The sequence below is a fragment of the Metarhizium brunneum genome, chromosome 4 (assembly GCF_013426205.1).
Source record: "Metarhizium brunneum chromosome 4, complete sequence".
NCBI classification, from domain to species: domain Eukaryota; kingdom Fungi; phylum Ascomycota; class Sordariomycetes; order Hypocreales; family Clavicipitaceae; genus Metarhizium; species Metarhizium brunneum.
In genome coordinates this window covers 4,472,831-4,493,313 of record NC_089425.1, presented here as the reverse complement: position 1 = coordinate 4,493,313, position 20,483 = coordinate 4,472,831, and the positions used below count along the sequence as shown (strand labels likewise).

At 22.4% G+C, this 20,483-nt stretch overlaps 2 protein-coding genes across 2 annotated transcripts; both read left to right on the top strand.

Annotated features, from left to right (window-relative positions):
• Positions 1-2,161: 2,161 nt before the first annotated feature.
• On the top strand, positions 2,162-3,076 carry alp1_1 (Alkaline protease 1; the record flags this gene model as incomplete). The annotated part of the gene is made up of 1 exon (XM_014683884.2): positions 2,162-3,076. One exon carries the CDS (start codon positions 2,162-2,164, stop codon positions 3,074-3,076), a length of 915 nt encoding a protein of 304 aa, XP_014539370.2.
• A 3,713-nt stretch (positions 3,077-6,789) lies between these two features.
• Positions 6,790-7,056, top strand: G6M90_00g080370 (uncharacterized protein; the record flags this gene model as incomplete). The annotated part of the gene is made up of 1 exon (XM_066131156.1): positions 6,790-7,056. One exon carries the CDS (start codon positions 6,790-6,792, stop codon positions 7,054-7,056), a length of 267 nt encoding a protein of 88 aa, XP_065987149.1.
• Positions 7,057-20,483: the final 13,427 nt, after the last annotated feature.

Sequence of the window (20,483 nt, the reverse complement as noted above, 5' to 3'; positions counted from 1 at the left end):
AACGCGTTCTATTGCCCACAGTCTGTGGCCGCTACTAGCTGAAGTCAGCTCACTTTTGAAAATCACGTCATAACTATGCCTTATGAAACGTTTACCCACCACTTTCCTTCCCTACGTATTACCTAGGATTGCATTTTTCTCCATACATGCAGCCTTCCCTATCCTTCCTCCTACACGTCCATCTACTCGCGAACACGAATCCTTCTGCTGCCCTTTTTTGGCAACGCCTTCCTTATTAGGCAGTCGCCACCTTCAATACTTATCCACATCTTAAGGCGCAGCCGAAAAGAGACGAGACTCCACGAGGCTACGGTCAACTGATTAAGGGTTTGCTCTATAATATACTTCAAAGCAGCAATTAACGTATACCTAAATTAACAAATGTTATCTTTTTTATTCCATAATTTACCTTGCAGCAGCGCGTTATGACTCCACTCTATGAGCTGTGCGTCGGCTGCGGGATAGGTCGTCGCATGTCTTATACCGCGGCAATAGGCACCGCGTAATATATATAATTTAGAGAGCAAAGAAGTAAAATGCTCTCATGTATAAATACCCTCAAATACTTCCCCTACGCGATCATTGCAGCGATCCAAGGATCTTTATTCAATTGACTGCATTGGTCACTCGGTAACTGCCACGTTATGAGACTCATTATTAACTAAGCTCCTTTATAAAATTATTGCTCTCCATGTTCTTCGTGCTGCAAACAGAGTGTGCAGCTATCTTCTAAATACCAAAAACTTCCTTTCGTCCTAGCCCTTACCCCTCAGAATAGCGTTTTTCTGCTATCTTTGTCTATTCATAGCAGTTATAATAACAATTAGTAATTACACTAAGTTATTACTTATTTAATTAATAAAGAAAACCTTAGTTATAAATTTAGGGGTATCTAATTGTTGTTGTTCTAAGCCCTACTATTGCTGACCGGGCACAGTTATTACTCGCACGATGCAATCTGACACATTCCTTCGCTCCTTATCGCTTCGTCCAGGCGATCGTGTCCAAAGTGAAGTAAAATCCGTATCCAAATCCGTGGTTTATCTTTCCCTTTGCTCTCAAGTACCATGTAATCCCTCTTCACAATATCGTTCTTAGAATTACTTCTGGCACGTAGCTGATACCTTGGTTTCGACTGATAGGATAACTGAATAGCCGTCCTCGCTTAGCTTTCCTGTGCTCTCTGTGTTGCCCTCTGTCTGCGTCGCTCTTTGTCTGCTGCTCGATATTTCTGATTCCCTTAATTTCTTCGTTGATGCCTGCTTTGAAGTGTGACGTGATTATTCCACGCTCTCCTATTACGACGCGGTTGCCGCGCGCCAACCCCACATCACCTGTCCAAATCCGATAAACCTTGCTTGCTTCTCTGCCTTAGCCCCGGAAGTGAACGCATCCAGATGCCTAGACAATACCGCGTGGAGGTAGCAGAGTTCGTCTTCGTCTCCTCGCTATGTGGCCACACTTGCCTATCCCTTCCTTTTTGTTGCCGCCAAGACCTTCTCGGGGAAGATTACTTAATATAATTTATACCGGATACATGCAGGGTGTCTCGCCAAGTGTACTACTTAATAAACATATATTAAGCCTCTATACATGCAAAAGTAGCATTATGCATAATCGTATGATATGTTTATTGAGAAACGCTAGTGTATAATAAGCTGGATACCTCAAAAATCTATACAAATTGTAATAGGCTGAGCCGTTGACGTGTGCTCGGCTGAAGCCGAGGGGTTATTTAATATAATTATTGTTATTGTAGACGAACAAATGCCTAATGTCTTGTCAAGGACGCTATTAAGCGAACATGGATTAATCTTCATGCATACAGAAGATGCCTTTGGGATAATCGTACGATGTGTGTGAAGTGTATATTTTATTAATAACCCCTGCTAGCAGTGCACAGTTACTACGAAGTGGATTGATTAAAAGTTTTTTGGCAAAATAGGAGAAAAGGCTCTGTCCTTTTACAAGAAGATCTCTTACAAGAACAACCACCCCGCCCATGTAGTGCCGTGAAAGCGGCTGGATTGATAGTAAAAAGCCAACTGTAAATCCACAATTACTGTCTACAATTATCGTTTACGGACACTATACTTCTAGAATGAAAACTTTAAAGACCCTCGCTGTCCTTTGCGGGTTAGCTTCTGCTAGTCCGACACCAATGCCTCAGGTAACAGCTCAGGACAACCCACCTTGGAACCTCCGAGCTATTTCTCACCGGTCTCCCCAAAGATGGCCGACTGCCCTTCGCAAATCCAAATATTACTACAATATCTGGAGCGACTCTAAGACGTATTATGCATACGTTCTTGACTCGGGTATTCGAATCACACATGGAGAGTTTGAGGGCCGTGCCGGAAACCTCTGGACTGCCTTCAAGGACGCTGGTAACCAGCCCAATTACGAGGACGAAAGTGGTCACGGCACCCACGTTGCCGGAATTATTGCCTCCAAGACCTATGGAGTGTCTAAAAGTGCTCAAGTGCTCTCTGTTAGAGTGTTTGACTCTGCCGGATCAGCGCCCATGTCTCAAATTTTGGCGGGATATAACAAAGCCGTGAATGACATTATTGATAAAGGCCGATACAGTCATGCCGTCATTAACTATTCTGGTAGTAAATCGCGGGCACTCTACTCTGCAATTGATAGAGCTTATCGTTCACCTCGTGGATATATTCTAACTATTACAACCGCCGGCAACGATAATCAGAAAGCTACTGGACAGCCAACGGGCTTCGTCACAAACGCTATAGTTGTCGGAGCTATTGAACCAGATTGGAGCATTGCCCCGTTTTCCAACTTCGGATACACAGTTAATATTTTTGCCCCGGGAAGCAAAATCGTCTCTCTTTCACACAAAAGCAATACTGCTACTATGACAATGTCAGGCACCTCAATGGCTGCACCTCATGTTGCCGCACTGGCTTTGAATGCCATGGCAATTTACAACAAACACCCCTCTGCCATTCGCTCCTTCCTTAAAGACACTGCCACAAAGGATCGAGTTACGGGTAACCTTCATGGCTCCCCAAACCTGCTTGCGAATAACAATAATGACCAGCAGAAGTCAGCTTAAGCCGAAGGATAATGCTTATTAACAGGTTCAGAAAAGCGAGTCAAAAATTGGGGACATGGGATACGGCCTTCTACATGCCTTGGCTTAATGGATGGCAATGACCGAATTACGCGGTATCGAATCTGTTGACTTGGTGCGAGTCATGTGCCAAGACATTTTTGGGCAGATGAGCCACTAGGCACACATGTATAAACTGTCAGCTAGAATTGAATAGACGCAAGTTCAATCCAAACAGAACCAATCGGCTAAGAACGCTACGTTTTTGGCCGTGTTGGATAGAGCTGCTTCAGTTGTTGAACATGCAGTCAATGAAAACGAAAGGGAGACTGGGCAGTTGTCGATGTTACAGTTCAAGTTACATTATTAAGTAGAAGTAAGTCAATAAATGTGGTTCAATAAGTTGTTCTACCTTAGCTTCCAGTCTTTCGGTTCGGCGATTGATTCTGAGTCGTTCGCCGTCGGCACCCAGTGTTATTGCTGTCTATATATATATATATATATATGCATATGCATTATAATCCACAGTTCTTTCCCTGAATGTACAAAAACAAGAGTTTAGTGTTATCGGATAGAGCTGTTGACCTAGGTAGCCTTGAGGCTGAAAGATGAAAGGCTCCTCTGGGCGCGCAAAGAAACGGTGTCGCATATCAGGCCTATCCTAATCGTACCTCATGAAAAAGTGAGACATTGTAGCAGGAACTTGTCACGTTATGAGACTTATTATTAGCTAAGCTTCTTGACAAAAATTATTATTCTTGTTCTTCTCACTGCTGCAGACTATGTCTGCAGCCATCTTCCAAATAGCAAGAAACTTCCTTTTATCCGAATCAAACTTTCGGCTAAGTTTAGTCGCGATAGCCGATAATATAACCTCCAGCAATTACACCAAGCTCTACGACTTCAGTCCAGAGAGGCATCATCCGACAGCACGCCTTTTCCACGACAACTTATATGCGGCTGCCAAAGGAGTAGAAATGCAGTATGCTAGGCCAGATTAACAAAAGAATGCTCTAGCAGCACACTCGAAAATCTTTGAATCTTAAATTTGAAGTTTTCGTTGAAGTTTTCGGGGCCAACGCGAAGAAGCCCAACAAGACTTACGAAGGTATGTAAGGGTGGCAAACCTTATGAACAAATGGCAGTTACGATCCACGGTGGGGAAATTCCCGTAAAGGTTTTGCGCAATTTCTTTCTTGCAGGGGGTAAAGCATGTCTGCATTGAATTGTCCAAAGATATCTGCCCACAATGCATAGCCAAACAACCGCTTACTAACTGCAAACTCGAATATAGGCAGGGGTATTAGTGTGATACACCCGAGAGCCTCAAAACCAAGGAGCATACTCCGTAAACCGAAGGAAGCGCGATATTCTGAAACAACATGTCGGCTCTCCCGGACAGCATCTATAGTGCTGCAGCTCCTGGCTCTGTATCGCCTCGATTTTCTAAACCATACTTGGGCGACAGTACGGTTTGCTTTCAGAATAGCATCGACTTCACCAGCGTTTTCTCCATTATTACAGGACGACCGTCGAGGTTTGCTCTGGATAGCGGCTATTCTAAGTCTGATTTTCGTCGTCTTGACATTCAGTGCGCGTCTGTATGTTCGAAGACATATGCTAGGCCGGGATGACTACGCTGGTATTGCGGCTGTTATTCTTAGTACCGCACAGTACATTACAGTCTTTACTGGAATGACTCTTGGCTTAGGAACATCCAAAAAGTTGGTGAGAGGAGCATACCAGTCTAAATCCGGTCAAGTATGCTACACAATAACTGAGAGCCTTCAGAGTCAAATTGTAACAGACTATCTATTGCACAGCTTTTTCTCGTTTCAGAAGGCCTGTTTATCTGCTCCTTCTATACAGCAAAGCTTGCTGTACTCCTAACTACGGAGCGACTAGTAGCAGCGAAAATGGAAACGGTCCGGAAAATTTGCATGATGCGTATCACGATCGGGATAGCCGCCCTAGCTTCACTTCTCACATTTAGTGTCGGCTGCTCTCTCGACAATCTTCAGGTCGAGAGCCACAGGCGTTGCAGCGGCCAGGTTGGTTGTCTGTCTAAGCCGCTTATCGCATGTATGTGCTGGCTAACTCGATCTCATAGGTATGGCGTTGGATAGCGATAAGATTATGGACGGTATCACGGAACTCTGCATACTATGCACATTCTGTTCCATTACTTGGTCTTTGCAAATGCAAAAAAGGCTTAGAGTAACGCTAACCCTTCTGCTTGGATTGAGAATTATGTGAGTACAGCGGTGTGTATAGAAGCAAGACAGAGACGCTGATGTACAAGTATTACAGCTGCCCAGCTTTCACGGCAATATATACCTCAGCATTGTCATCATTCGCTTCAAGCTCCAACCCTGCATTGCACGTTATCTCACCTCTGGTTTGGCAGCAAGTTATCCTAGGCTACTCCATCATGACTGCTCTTGCGATTACTTTAATGCCGTTTCTCAAGAGCTTTCACACTGGCATAGGCATCGATGTGCGCAATTTGACCATCTGCTCGAGCAGATCTGGAGGACAGAGGGACCGACAACACAGCTATCGGCTTCGGAATCTGGTACATAGCAACACGCAGGGTAATCACACCGTGCCATTCCCAGCTGAAGATGAACAAAGCCTAGCACCCACCCTTTTTTTCAGTGCTCCATCCCATGTTAGTTCTAAGAGCAAGATCGAGTCAAGGACAACAGGCCGTACTATAGCCGATGCAAAAGTTATCCAAAAGACCGTTGACTGGTCTGTACATTATGATGATAATAACAATACGTAAGCCTTTCTTTGGACTACAGTGTATGTGTTTCAGGGGTTGCGCTTGGATCCTTTCGGGTGACGTTTTTATGACAGAGGTTACATAGATAGGTTTGCAACACTGTGTCGTCACGTTATGAGACGCATTCTTGATCAAGCTTCTGTCTGAAAATTGCTTATTGTTTTCTTTTTCTCTATCCTTAGAAGGGTTCATGTTATTTGTCTTTAGAAGTCTTCCCAGCCACCCTCTCAAACTACTGATATCAATGATTTTATGACATCCAGAAACTTCGTCAAGTCTGCTTGTTCAACGAACTGAAGCAACGTTATCCGGCAGCCACCCGGGAGCTCTGATGCTGCAGCTACTGCGACGAAAACAAGCACGCTAACGAAGGAGCCCGCTTCAACTGTCCTCCCTGTCAACAACATTAATATGCCTCGTCTTTTCGCTCCTCAAGGTTATTCCTTCTGTGCCCTAATAGAAACGGACTGCATACCGCCCGAAGCCCTTCCGGCCACGACAATTGAGCTCCTGCTAGCTGAGCCAGGGACGACATCTTGTGGGCGGTATCCTTAGTCCACTCATTGATTAGATCTATAAGCCAAATCGCTTCTACCAGATTATGCGCTCCTCGCTGCTTTCCCGTCTCCTTGCCAATATGTCTTTCATTAAGCACATAGTGCAAGTAACCATAACGATCGATTTGATCGTCGATCGGCGTATGCGGTAAGATGTCCCGGGTAGGGCCATCGCTATCGCAGCGAAGTCGCTGATACGGACCAAAAAAAATATGTGGGAAACCTGTCGGAATCACGCCTCTGGCATCGACAGCAAATTGGTTTGAGACATTTGCAATAATTCTAATTAGAATGGGACTTGATAAAAAGGGGTTGCTTGTAATACTTGGTATTGCATATAATATCTCTGTTCTGTTTTGCGACAACGAATAATGGATTGTTCAATTCAAATAGACTCCTTTGACGACGACACGGATGACATTTCCTCGGCACCGCCACCTTCCGACCCGTCGAACAATTCAACCTCCAGTGCTCATGACCCCAGCGGATTCCCGGACTATCAAACATGGACGACAGAAAGATTCAAGCGATTTCCAAACTTCATAATATGCCATGACCCTTCTCGAGAACAAACATGGTGGTGGAAATATGGCTTCAGCATGAAAGACCATGGTACTGAGCCGCATAAGATTGTATAGGTCTGCGAAAGATGCTTCCTTCGCAACAAAATAAAAGCCGCGCGTTACACGTTCATTACATCCACGGCTAGGAGCATTGTTCGCCATCTCAGAAGGGAACACAAGGTCGTCCGGCCAGCTGGTGCACTTAAAGAGGTCATCAATGGAACTGGGGCTGCAAGACGAAATATGCTTGATATGCTGCGCGCTGATACGACAAATCCTCGAGACCAGAGTCTCCTTAGCAATCTGCACACTTTGTTTGACCCAGCGATGAATCAGCTACTACTTCTGCCCTGGCTTACTTACCATAACCTGCCATTCAACCTGGTCAATTCCGGCCGCTTCAAGCGGCTGTTACTCTACAACAACCCCTGTCTGCAAGAAGGACAGATACCAAGCGACAGGACCCTAGTAAATCTCCTTGCCAAAGAGTACAAACGAGCTCTTGGTCCTGTGAAAGTTCTCCTTCAGAAAGCGAGGAGCATGATCCAATTTACTTTTGACGTTTGGACGTCCAGACAGAACGTATCATTCCTTGGCGTCAACGCTTATTTTATATAAACATTAAAAGTATTATAATAGGTTAATATAATAGTAATATTAGTAATAATTAAAAGTAAGAAAGCTAGGTTTTAGTAGTATTAAAATAAAATTATTAGGGCTATTATTCAGGGGAAAAGTCTAATTATATAAATTATATTAATATTAATTTTTAATTTATAATTGATTTACTTTATAATTAAATAAAATTATATATATAATATAGGTATTATATAAGCATAAAATCTAAAATAATATTAGGCTATATTAGGCTAAAAATAATAAAAGATTAAAAAAGTAAATTATTTATATATTATAATATATTAAATATATTAGTATAATTAGTATTATACTGTAGCTACTAGCTAAGGCTATCTTATAATAGCCTTAGCTATTATTATTATAAAAGTAAACTTTATGCTTATAACTTATATTAAGTTATACTAAAAACCTAAAATACCTATATATATAATATATTTATATAGTTTTACCTATATTTTAAGTTAGTTTTATTCCTTTTTATCTAAGTTATTTACCTTTTTTACTATTAAAATCTTACTATAATAATATAACTAATTATAAGTTATTACCCCTATATATATATATTTCTTATAAGTACTTATTAATATCTATTATAGCTATTTATAAACTATTATATATAAAGTATACACCTATTAATATAAGCTTTTATAAAATAAAATTAACTAGACTAGCTTATTAATAATAATAAGATAACCAAGTATAATAAAAAGCCTAATATAAATAAGTTACTTATTATAACTTTTAGGGGTTAAAAGCTAATAAAACTTAAAAGGTAATATAATTAATACTAGATTAAAAGCTTTTTATAATAAAAAGAATAATTATTATAAAACTAAAAATCCTAACTTAATAAAAATTAAGAAAAATAATAAGGTTATTAAGAATATAAAAAAAAAGGCTTTTAAAAATATAAAGCTAAAGTATAACTATTATAACCTAGTTATAAGCTGCAGTGTAAGTTACAAGTTAGGCCGGCTATATAAGCTATAAAATAGTATAAGTATAATAAATAATAAATTAATAGTTAAAATAAGCTATTAATAAAAGAGAGTTTATTAATTATTTAATAAACTTTAAATAAACTAATAATATATATATAATTATAATTTATTAAGATTTTAATAAATAATAAGTAAATATTATAATATATAAAAACTTTTAAATTTATTTTATAAATAAATTTTAACTTTTTAGCTTTTAATATAAATTATTATATTAAATAAGCTTTATTTATAACTTTTTAACTTTAATTACTTAATTATAATTTATAATATATTATTAATATAATAATTAATTACTTAAATTAATTATTTTAGTTATTTTATTAATATAAATTATAATTAGTTTATTTTTTAAAAATCTTAGTTATTATATATTAAAAGCTTTTATTTAAATAATTATTATATTACTTTAAGTAATATTTAATAATTATTAAAATAATACTTATAATACTTATTTTATTTAAAATAATTATATTATTAATACTTTAAAAATCTTAAAACCTTAAACTTTAAGATTTTATAATTAAACTTATATAATTATATTAATAGGTTAAGTAATTTAGCTTTAAATATTAAATACTTATATTAAAATAAAAAAACTTAAAAAAAATTATTAAGCTTAAAATATTAAAACTTTATAATAATAACCTAAAAATACTTTAAAAATTCTTAATTTAACTTAAAATATGTTATTAATTTTACTTAAATAAGTTAATTAATATATAAATAAAAGTATTATATATTAAAAAATATATAATAAATATTATACTTATATAATTTAAATTCCCTTTTAGAAAAGGTAAAACTACTAATATAAATTTATTTGGTAGCTTAGGCCTTATAAGCCTTTTTAGCCTTTTTAGCCTTTTTAGCCTTAGCTTTACTAGCTTTATTAGCTTTTTTTATAGCTAGTTTTATAGCTTTTTTAATATTATATTTTAGTTTAATATTTTTAAAAGCCTTTTTTTTTAAATTCTTAATTATTATTATAACCTTTTTAATTTTTATAAAATTAAGATTTTTAGCTTTAAAGTAAGTATTTTTTTTATTATAAAAAGCTTTTAATTTATTAATAGCTATATTACCTACTAGGCCTTATTAGCTTTAACCTTTAAAAATTATAATAAGTAACCTACTTATATTAGGCTTTTTAGTACTTTTACCTATATTATTATTAATAAGCCGGTCTAATTAATCTTGTTCCGTAAAGGCTTATATTAATAAGGTTTTAATAGCAGAAAAGGTAAATAACTTAAATATAAAATTAACTTAAAATACAAGAAAAACCTTATAAATATATTATATATATAGGTATTTTAGGTTTTTAGTATAACTTAGTATAAGTTATAGCTATAAAGTTATAATAATATATAAGGTTTAATTATATAATAATAGCTAAGGCTATTATAAGGTAGCTATAACTAGTAAGCTATAATATAATACTAATTATATTAATATATTTAATATATTATAATATATAAATAATTTACTTTTTTAGTTTTTTATTATTTTTAGCCTAATATAACCTAATATTATTTTAGATTTTATATTTATATAATATTAATATTATATATATAATTTTATTTAATTATAAAGTAAATTAATTAAATATTAATATAATTTAAATTAATTATATAAAATTATTTTATTAATATAAAAAATAATTAAAAAAATAAAATAAAAAAAATATTTATTAATTATAAAAAATTTAAAAAAATAATTAAAAAATATTTAAATTAATTAATAAAATAAAAATTATAATTATTTATATAAATTAATTTAAATAAAAAAAATTTATATTAAATTATATAATATATTTTAAATAAGTTATTTTAATATTAAATTAAAAAAATAAATTACTTATATTAACTTTTTTTTAAAAAATTAAAAAAAAAAATTAAAAATAAATTATATAAAAAAAATATATTAAATAACTTTTTAAATTATATAATAATAATAATTTAAATTAATAATAAATAATATTAATAATATATATAAAAATAATAAAAAAAAAATTAAAATTTTATAAAAAAAAAAAAATAATAAATAAATTAAAAAAAAAATAAAAAAAACTTATTATTTATAATTATACTTTTAATTTTAAATAAATAAAGCTTAATATTATTAAAAAAAATAAAAAAAAAATATTATAATTATAAAAAACTAAAATATTTTATTAATAAATATAAAAAACTTAAAAAAAAATAAAAGTTAATATTAAAAAAAAATAAAAAATAATTTAATATTATTAATTAATAAAAAAATAAAATTATTAAATTAAAAGTAAAATATAAAAACCTTAATTAAACCTTTTATTATAATAATAATTATTATATTTATATAAATAATTTTTAAAAAATTTTTTGTTTAAAAAAATTAAAAAAACTAAAAAAAAAAATTATAAATTTTATAAAAAATAAGCTATAAATAATTAAATAATTAATATAAAAAAAATTAAATAAATAATTAATAAAAAAAAAACTTTTATAATAATAAAATAAAAAGAATTTTATAAATTAAAATTATTAAAATATTTAAATAAAAATTTATATTAAAATTTTTTTAATTAAATATAATAATATATAAAAATAAAAAAAATTTAAAAAAAATAATAATATAAAAAAAATAAAATATATAAATTTTTACTTTTTTTAATAAATTAAAAAAAAAAATAAAAAAAGCTTTTTATAATAAAAAGGAAAACTATAATATAAAGCTACTTTTTATTAACTAGTTTTATAATATTTTTCTTAATTTTCTCTTTTATTTCTTTTTTTTTTTTATTTTTTTAATTACTTTATTAAATTTATTAACTTTTTTAATATTTTTAGCTTTTAATAATATATTTTTTTTCTTATTAATATTTTTTATAATAATAGCTTTTTTATTATTTTTTTAGGCTTATTAACTTTAATCCCTAAAATTATAATAGGTAATTTACTTATATTAAGCTTATTACCTTTTTTAGTACTAATTATATATTACAACCCAGTATGTAGGCTGCAAGTTAGGCCGGCTATATAGAGCTGCCAGGCAGTATAAGTATAATAAGCTATAAAATATTAGTTAGTATAATAAGACTAATAAGAAAAATACTTAGTTATTATAAGTAAATATATATAATACTTACTAGTATTTAAAAGTAAGTATTAAGAATACTTACCTTTATAATAACTAGTAATTATAATATATAAAAACTCTTAAATTTACTTTATAAATAGCTTTTAGTTTTTTAGCTTTTAATACTAATTATTATATTAAATAAGCTTTATTTATAACTTTTTAACTTTAATTATTTAGTTATAATTTATAACTTATTATTAATATAATACCTAATTACTTAAATTAATTACCTTAGTTATTTTATTAATATAAATTATAATTAGTTTATTTTTTAGGAATTTTAGTTATTATATATTAAAAGCTTTTATTTAAATAACTATTATATTACTTTAAGTAATATTTAATAATTATTAAAATAATACTTATAATATCTACTTTATTTAAGGTAATTATATTATTAATACTTTAAAAATCTTAAAGCCTTAAACCCTAAAATATTATAAATAAATTTATATAATTATACTAATAAATTAAGTAACTTAGCTTTAAATATTAAATACTTATATTAAAATAAAAAAACTTAAGAGAAATTATTAAACTTAAAGTATTAAACCTTTATAATAATAACCTAAAAATACTTTAAGAATTCTTAACTTAGCTTAAAATATATTATTAATTCTACTTAAATAAGTTAATTAATATATAAGTAAAAGTATTATATACTAAAAAATATATAATAAATATTATACTTATATAATTTAAATTAATTATATAAAATTATTTTATTAATATAAAAAATAATTAAAAAAATAAAATAAAAAAAATATTTATTAATTATAAAAAATTTAAAAAAGTAATTAAAAAAATATTTAAGTTAATTAATAAAATAAAAATTATAATTATTTATATAAATTAACTTAAATAAAAAGAATTTATATTAGATTATATAGTATATTTTAGATAAGTTACTTTAATATTAAACTAAAAAAATAAGCTACTTATATTAGCTTTTTTTAAAGAATTAAAAAAAGAAATTAAAAATAAATTATATAAAAAAAATATATTAAATAACTTTTTAAATTATATAATAATAATAATTTAAATTAATAATAAATAATATTAATAATATATATAAAAGTAATAAAAAAAAAAACTTAAAATCTTATAAAAAAAAAAAATAATAAGTAAATTAAAAAAGAAAATAAAAAAAACCTATTACTTATAATTATACTTTTAACCTTAGATAAATAAAGCTTAATATTATTAAAAAAAATAATAAGAAAAAGAAAATATTATAATTATAAAAAACTAAGATATTTTACTAATAAATATAAAAAACCTAAGAAAAAATAAAAGCTAATACTAAAAAAAAGTAAAAAATAGCTTAATATTATTAATTAATAAAAAAATAAAATTATTAAACTAAAAGTAAAATATAAAAACCTTAATTAAACTTTTTATTATAATAATAATTATTATATTTATATAAGTAATAAATAAAAAAAATTTTTTTTTTTAAAAAAGCTAAAAAAACTAAAAAAAAAAAATTATAAACTTTATAAAAAATAAGCTATAAATAACTAAATAATTAGTATAAAAAAAATAAAATAAATAATTAATAAAAAAAAAACTTTTATAATAATAAAATAAAAAAAACTTTATAAATTAAAGTTATTAAAATATTTAAATAAAAACTTATATTAAGAAATTTTTAATTAAGTATAATAATAAATAAAAGTAAGAAAAATTTAAAAGAAATAATAATATAAAAAAAAGTAAAATATATAAATTTTTATTACCTTTAATAAATTAAAAAATAAAATAAAAAATATAAGTATTAATAATAATAATATAATTCTAAATACTTTAAAAGTATTTAAAAATAAATAAAATAAGAAAAAAATACTAATAAAGCTAATAACTATATAAAAATAAGCTATATAATAATATTTTTTTATATTAATAAGAAAATATTTTATAATTTTTATTATTATAATAAATACTATTATAATACTAAAAAACCTAATATTATAATACCTAAAAAAGGAAAAAGAAAATAACCTTAAACTTTTACTAAAATATAAAAATTATATATAATTAATATAAGTATTATATATATTTATAATATATTAAGTATATTTTATAGTTAAAATATAATTAGATATATTTTTAATTAAAATAAAAGGATATTTAATTAAAATATTATACTTTAAATAAAAATTCCTAAAATAAAAAATAAAAATAATTAATAATAATTAAATAATAATCTTAGAACCTAATTTAAATATACCTATTAAATACTAAGCTTATATAAATCTTATAAATATATATAAATTAAATATATATTAATTATATATATATATATAAAATAAGTAATAATATTAATATATATATAAAAGAAAAATCTTAATATATAAAAAAAAGTTATTATTTAAGTTATTTTAATATAAAATAAAAAATTATATAATATATTTACTATTAAATTATTTAAAATATATAATAAATAAGGCTAAAAAATAATATAAATAATAATATAAAATACTAATAATATATAAATAAATATAATAAATATTAAATATACTTAAATAAAAAAACCCTAAAAAAATTATAAAATTAATATATTATAATAAATAAAATCTAAATAAATAATATAATAAATAAAAGTTTAACCCTAAATATAATAAGAAATATATAATAAACTATAATAACTTAAAATATAAAAAGTATAAAAAAATAAAAAACTAAATTTATAATTACTTATATTAAATATTTAATAATAGGTTTTATTTTAAGTACTTATAAAATAAAACTAGACTTATAAAATAATACTAAGAAATAAAATAATAAATTATAAAAAAATTTATTCTAAAAAACTTAAAAAATAAAATATATTATTTATAAAAAAGCTATAAATTAATATAAAAAGAAAAATACTAATAACCTTTAATATAATCTAAAATAAATAAAATAATAAAATAATATTAAATATTAAAATTATAAAATATTATATTTATATACTTATAAATAATAATATAATAAGTAATTATATTTTACTTAAAGTTATAAATTATTATTAATTACTATAAAAATATAAAAAAGTATTATATAAGTTAATTAATATTAAAAGAAAACTTTTTACTTATAATAATAAAATTATTAATTAAAAAACTAATTATTTTAAAGTATAAATTTAAGGTTATTTAGAAGTAATTTAACTTAATATTATAAATATATTAAAATATAACCTAATATTAAAGTACTTATAATTATAAAAAAGTAACTTATTAATTAACTAAAAAATAAGCTAATTAAAGTAAAATAAAACTTTAAGCTAATAAAATTAATAAATTTTAAAAGAAAAAATAAAATTTTATTATAATTTAATTTATAAATAAAGTTTTAAAAAAAAAAACCTTTAAGTAAATTATTTAAAAACTAATAATAATAAATAAATAATATAAAAATAATAAGTATAAAAAAAAATAATTAAATTTATTATAATAATTTTAATAATATTATAAACTAAAATATAAATAATAATAAATAATAAAAAAATAAAAGCTAAAATCTAAAAAACTATTATTACTTTAAGAAAAAATCTTATAAATATAAATAAAAAACTTAAAAAAAAAAAAAAATAAAAATAATAAAAATAATAAAAGCTTAATAATAAAAAAAAAAAAACTTAAAAATATCCCTAAAAAATACTAAAAATATAAAAAATTATTTATAAAAAAATTAAAAATTAAATTACTTAAATATAATTAATAGAATTATAAAATTAAACTAATAAATAAAAAGTTAATAATATTTTATAAAATTTATAATTTAAATATAAAAAAACTTAAAATATTATAAAAATATATTAATAAAATATTAGTAAAAAGTTATATTAAAGTATTAATATTAAAAGCTAAATACCTAGTTATATTTATTTTAAAAAAAAATAAAAAATTATAATTAATAATAAATTATTAATAATTAAATATAATTACTATAAAAAATAAAATACTATTATTATTAATATTAGAATTATAAAACTAATTATATAATATAAATTAGTTTATTATAATAAACTTAAAAGAAGTATATAATTTAATTTAAATAAAAAAAGGTTATAAATAAATAATAGCTTTTAAAATAAAATTTAAATTATTTAAATATTTAATAATATTAATAAGGCTTATTAATATATTAGTAATATTTTAAAAAATAATTAATAATATACTATAAAAATATTTAAATAACTTTATAATAATATATTTTAATAATATATTAATTTTCTTTAAAACCCTAAAAAACTATAAAAAATATATATATATAATATTAAAAATATTATAAAATATTAAATTATTACTTAAACTAATAAAATATAAGTTCTATATATAAAAAGTAAACTTTTTAGGATATATAATATAATTAAATAAGATATAAATAAAAAAAATAAAAATTAAAGTAATAAAAAACTAACTAATACTAAAAAATATTAAGAATATATAAAGCTTTAAAAGCTTTATAAATTATTATAAAAAATTTATTAAAAGCTATAATAAAATTATAATACCCTTAAATAAATTTACTAAGAAAAATAAGTAATAAAATTAAAATAATAAAGTATAATATACTTTTAATAAAATTAAAAAATATATTATATTTAAACTTATTTTAAGAACTTTTAACTTAAAAAAAAAATAAAACTAAAAACTAATTTATTAGATTTTACTTTAAAAGTATAAGTAAAATAATAAAATAATAATAAAAAATTATACTTTATTATATTTTACTTAAAAAAACTTTATAAAATAAAACTTAATTATTTTATTTATAATAAAAAATTCCTAGTAATTATTAATACTTTTAAGAAATTTAAATATTATTTTATAAAAAGTAAATATAAAGTTAAGGTATATATTAATTATAAAAATATTTTTTATTTTATAATAATATAATAATTAAATAAATAATAAATTTAATAAGCTAAATATTTTTTAGAATTTAATTATAAAATTATTTATTAAAAGAAATCTAAAAATAAATAAATAAATACTTTAAATTAAAAAAGTAATTATAATATAAAAATACTTATAATAATAAAATAACTTCTTAAAATTAATAAAAATAATAACTTTTAATAAAAATAACTTAATATTATACTAAAAGTATAAAAAAAAAACCTAATATATAAGAAAATATACTAATAAGTAATAAATAATATATAATATATTAAAAATATATTAATAAAATATATATATTACTTAAAAAAAATATTAATATATAAAGAGAAAATCTAAATACTACTAGAATTATAAGAAAAATATATTAAAAAAATATATAAATATTTAGTTTATAAATATTAAAAAATTTATAAAATATTAAATAAAATATAATAATAATATAATTTTTTAAGAATTAAAAAAATAATTAAAAAAATTATTAATAAATATATATAATATAAAAAAAGTAAAGCTTTATAATATAAGCTATATAAAGAATTATAATTATTACTAGTATTAATATAATTATAAAAATTAATAGTTTTTAATTATATTATAAAGCTATTAATATTAAAAAAACTAATAACTAATATAAAATATAATAATATATTTATAATTATAAATAAACTTATAAAGTATAAATACTTTTTATTATATAAAAAAGTAAGTAATATAAAAAGACTTATATATATATTTTTATAAATAATAATAAGTAATTATAAGCTATTAAAAGAAATTATATTAAATAAAAAAAGTATATTTACCTTTAAGTTTTAATAAGTACTTATAATATAACTTAAAATAAATTATAAGTTAAATATTATATATTATTTATAAATAAATAAATAAATAAAAAAATTAAACTAAATACTTAAATAGTATTTATAATATTATATTAATTATTAATAGAATAATTAAGTTAAATAATTACTTATAATATAATTAACTTATAATAGCTTAATATTAGAATTAATAAAGTAAATACTAGCTTATATTAATTATAAATTTAATCTTAAAATATTTTAAATATAATATAAAAAACTATAAGTAAAATAAGTAATATTATAAGTAAATAAACTAAAAAAATTATATAAAAAAATATAATATAAATTAGAATTTATATAAAAAAAAATAATATAATATTATAATTAAAAAAAATTAAAAAAACTAATTTTTAAGAAAAAAAATATAATTTACTTACTTTAATAAAATATTAAAATAATATAATTAAATAATAAATTAAATTATAAAAAATTAGGATTATTTATTATTAAAAAATAAATATTAATAAATAATTATAAACTTTTATTATTAAAAACTATAAAAAATCATTTTATAATATATATTTTATTTTTTAAAAAAGTATTAAGTAATATATTAATAAAAAAAAATATTAAAGTTATAAATAAAATAAAATATAAAGTAAAATAGATTTTAAATATAAAAATAAAAAATAAAATATACTAATATTTTATTAAATAAAAAAGCTATAAAAATAAGGAAAATATATAAGAATTTATAAAGTACTTAAAGAATTACTAGTACTTATTATAATAATATTACTAGTAGTATTTAATAAGGTATCCCTAAATATAATATTCTAATTTAATATATTAATAGTATTTAGAAATTATATATTAATAATAGCCTTAAATTTATAATACTTTTTCTTTTTTAACTTATTTAATAATTATAAACCTAAGTAAGTTATTTATTAACTTTTAGTAATTAACTATTACTTTTAATAATATAATTATACTAGATAAGCTAGTACTTTATTTAACTTAGCTTAAGCTTTAAGTATTTACTTTTTTACTTTCTTTTTCTTTTAATCTAAATATTTTAATTTAAAAATAATATAATTAATTATAAAAATACTTATTAATAAAAAATAATAATATATAAAAGAATACTTATATAAATTAATTATAATACTAAAAGTATTATAAAAATACTTTTATTATATATATTTTTTATACTTAAAAAAATACTTAATTATTTTATAATAAAAACTATAAGTAAAATAAAAGAAATATAATATAATATTATAATTAAATAATTTAATAGAATTAATTAAATAATTATTTTATAAGGTAAAAAAAGCTTTTAATAAGGGATTTTTTTGCTTTTAAGTATAAAAAATAATAATATAATTAGATATAATATTAAAAGAATATTATAAAAAATAAAAAGAAAAAGGAACTTATTAATAAAAGAAAAGGGTAAAAAAACTATTTATAAAATAAAGCCTAGATCTTAAAAATAAAATTATAAGAAAAGGGATATTATATTATAACCTAGTATATAAGCTATAAATTAAGCCGGCTATATAAAGCTGCTAGGTAGTATAGGTATAATAAGCTATAAAATATTAGTTAGTATAATAAAACTAATAAAAAGAATACTTAGTTATTATAAGTAAGTATATATAATACTTATTAATATTTAAAAGTAAGTATTAAAAATACTTATTTTTATAATAACTAATAATTATAATATATAAAAACCCTTAAATTTACTTTATAAATAGCTTTTAATTTCTTAGCTTTTAATACTAATTATTATATTAAATAAGCTTTACTTATAACTTTTTAACTTTAATTACTTAGTTATAATTTATAACTTATTATTAATATAATACCTAATTACTTAGATTAATTGCTTTAGTTATTTTGCTAATATAAATTATAACTAGTTTATCTCTTAGGAACCTTAGCCGTTATATTATACTTATAATAAAGTTATTAACTACCAATTAAGTTTAATATTAGTAAGCTATAATACTTTAGGGAGTAATATAAAGCTAGAGACTTATAAGTAGCTATATTATTTATAAAGTAATTTATTTAAATTAGGTATATAAAAGTAAAATAAGGTAATTATAAGGAAAATAATAAGCTTTATAAAAGTTAAGTATAAACTTTATTAATTTATATTATATTAGATTACTCTAAGTTTTTTAGGATATAACTTATATAATTATAAGTTATTATTATTATTATATATATTTTTAATATATAAAGTTATAAGCTTTTATTAGTATATAAAGTTATAAATTATCTTTTAAGCTAATAAATTTAATATATTATAATATATATATATAGTATTTTTTTAATTATATATTATTTTTTAATTAGCTATATATAGCTATTAATTATATTACTAGTATATTCTAGTAATTAACTAGCCTTTTTTTTTATTTTTTTATTATAATTTAATTTAATAAAATAAAAAAAATAAATATTAATAATAATAATATAATTTTAAATATTTTAAAAATATTTAAAAATAAATAAAATAAAATAAAAATACTAATAAAATTAATAATTATATAAAAATAAATTATATAATAATATTTTTTTATATTAATAAGAAAATATTTTATAATTTTTATTATTATAATAAATATTATTATAATATTAAAAAACCTAATATTATAATACTTAAAAAAAAAATAATTTTAAACTTTTATTAAAATATAAAAATTATATATAATTAATATAAATATTATATATATTTATAATATATTAAATATATTTTTAATTAAAATAAAAAAATATTTAATTAAAATATTATATTTTAAATAAAAATTTTTAAAATAAAAAATAAAAATAATTAATAATAATTAAATAATAATTTTAAAATTTAATTTAAATATATTTATTAAATATTAAGCTTATATAAATTTTATAAATATATAAAAATTAAATATATATTAATTATATATATATATATAAAATAAGTAATAATATTAATATATATATAAAAAAAAAATTTTAATATATAAAAAAAAGTTATTATTTAA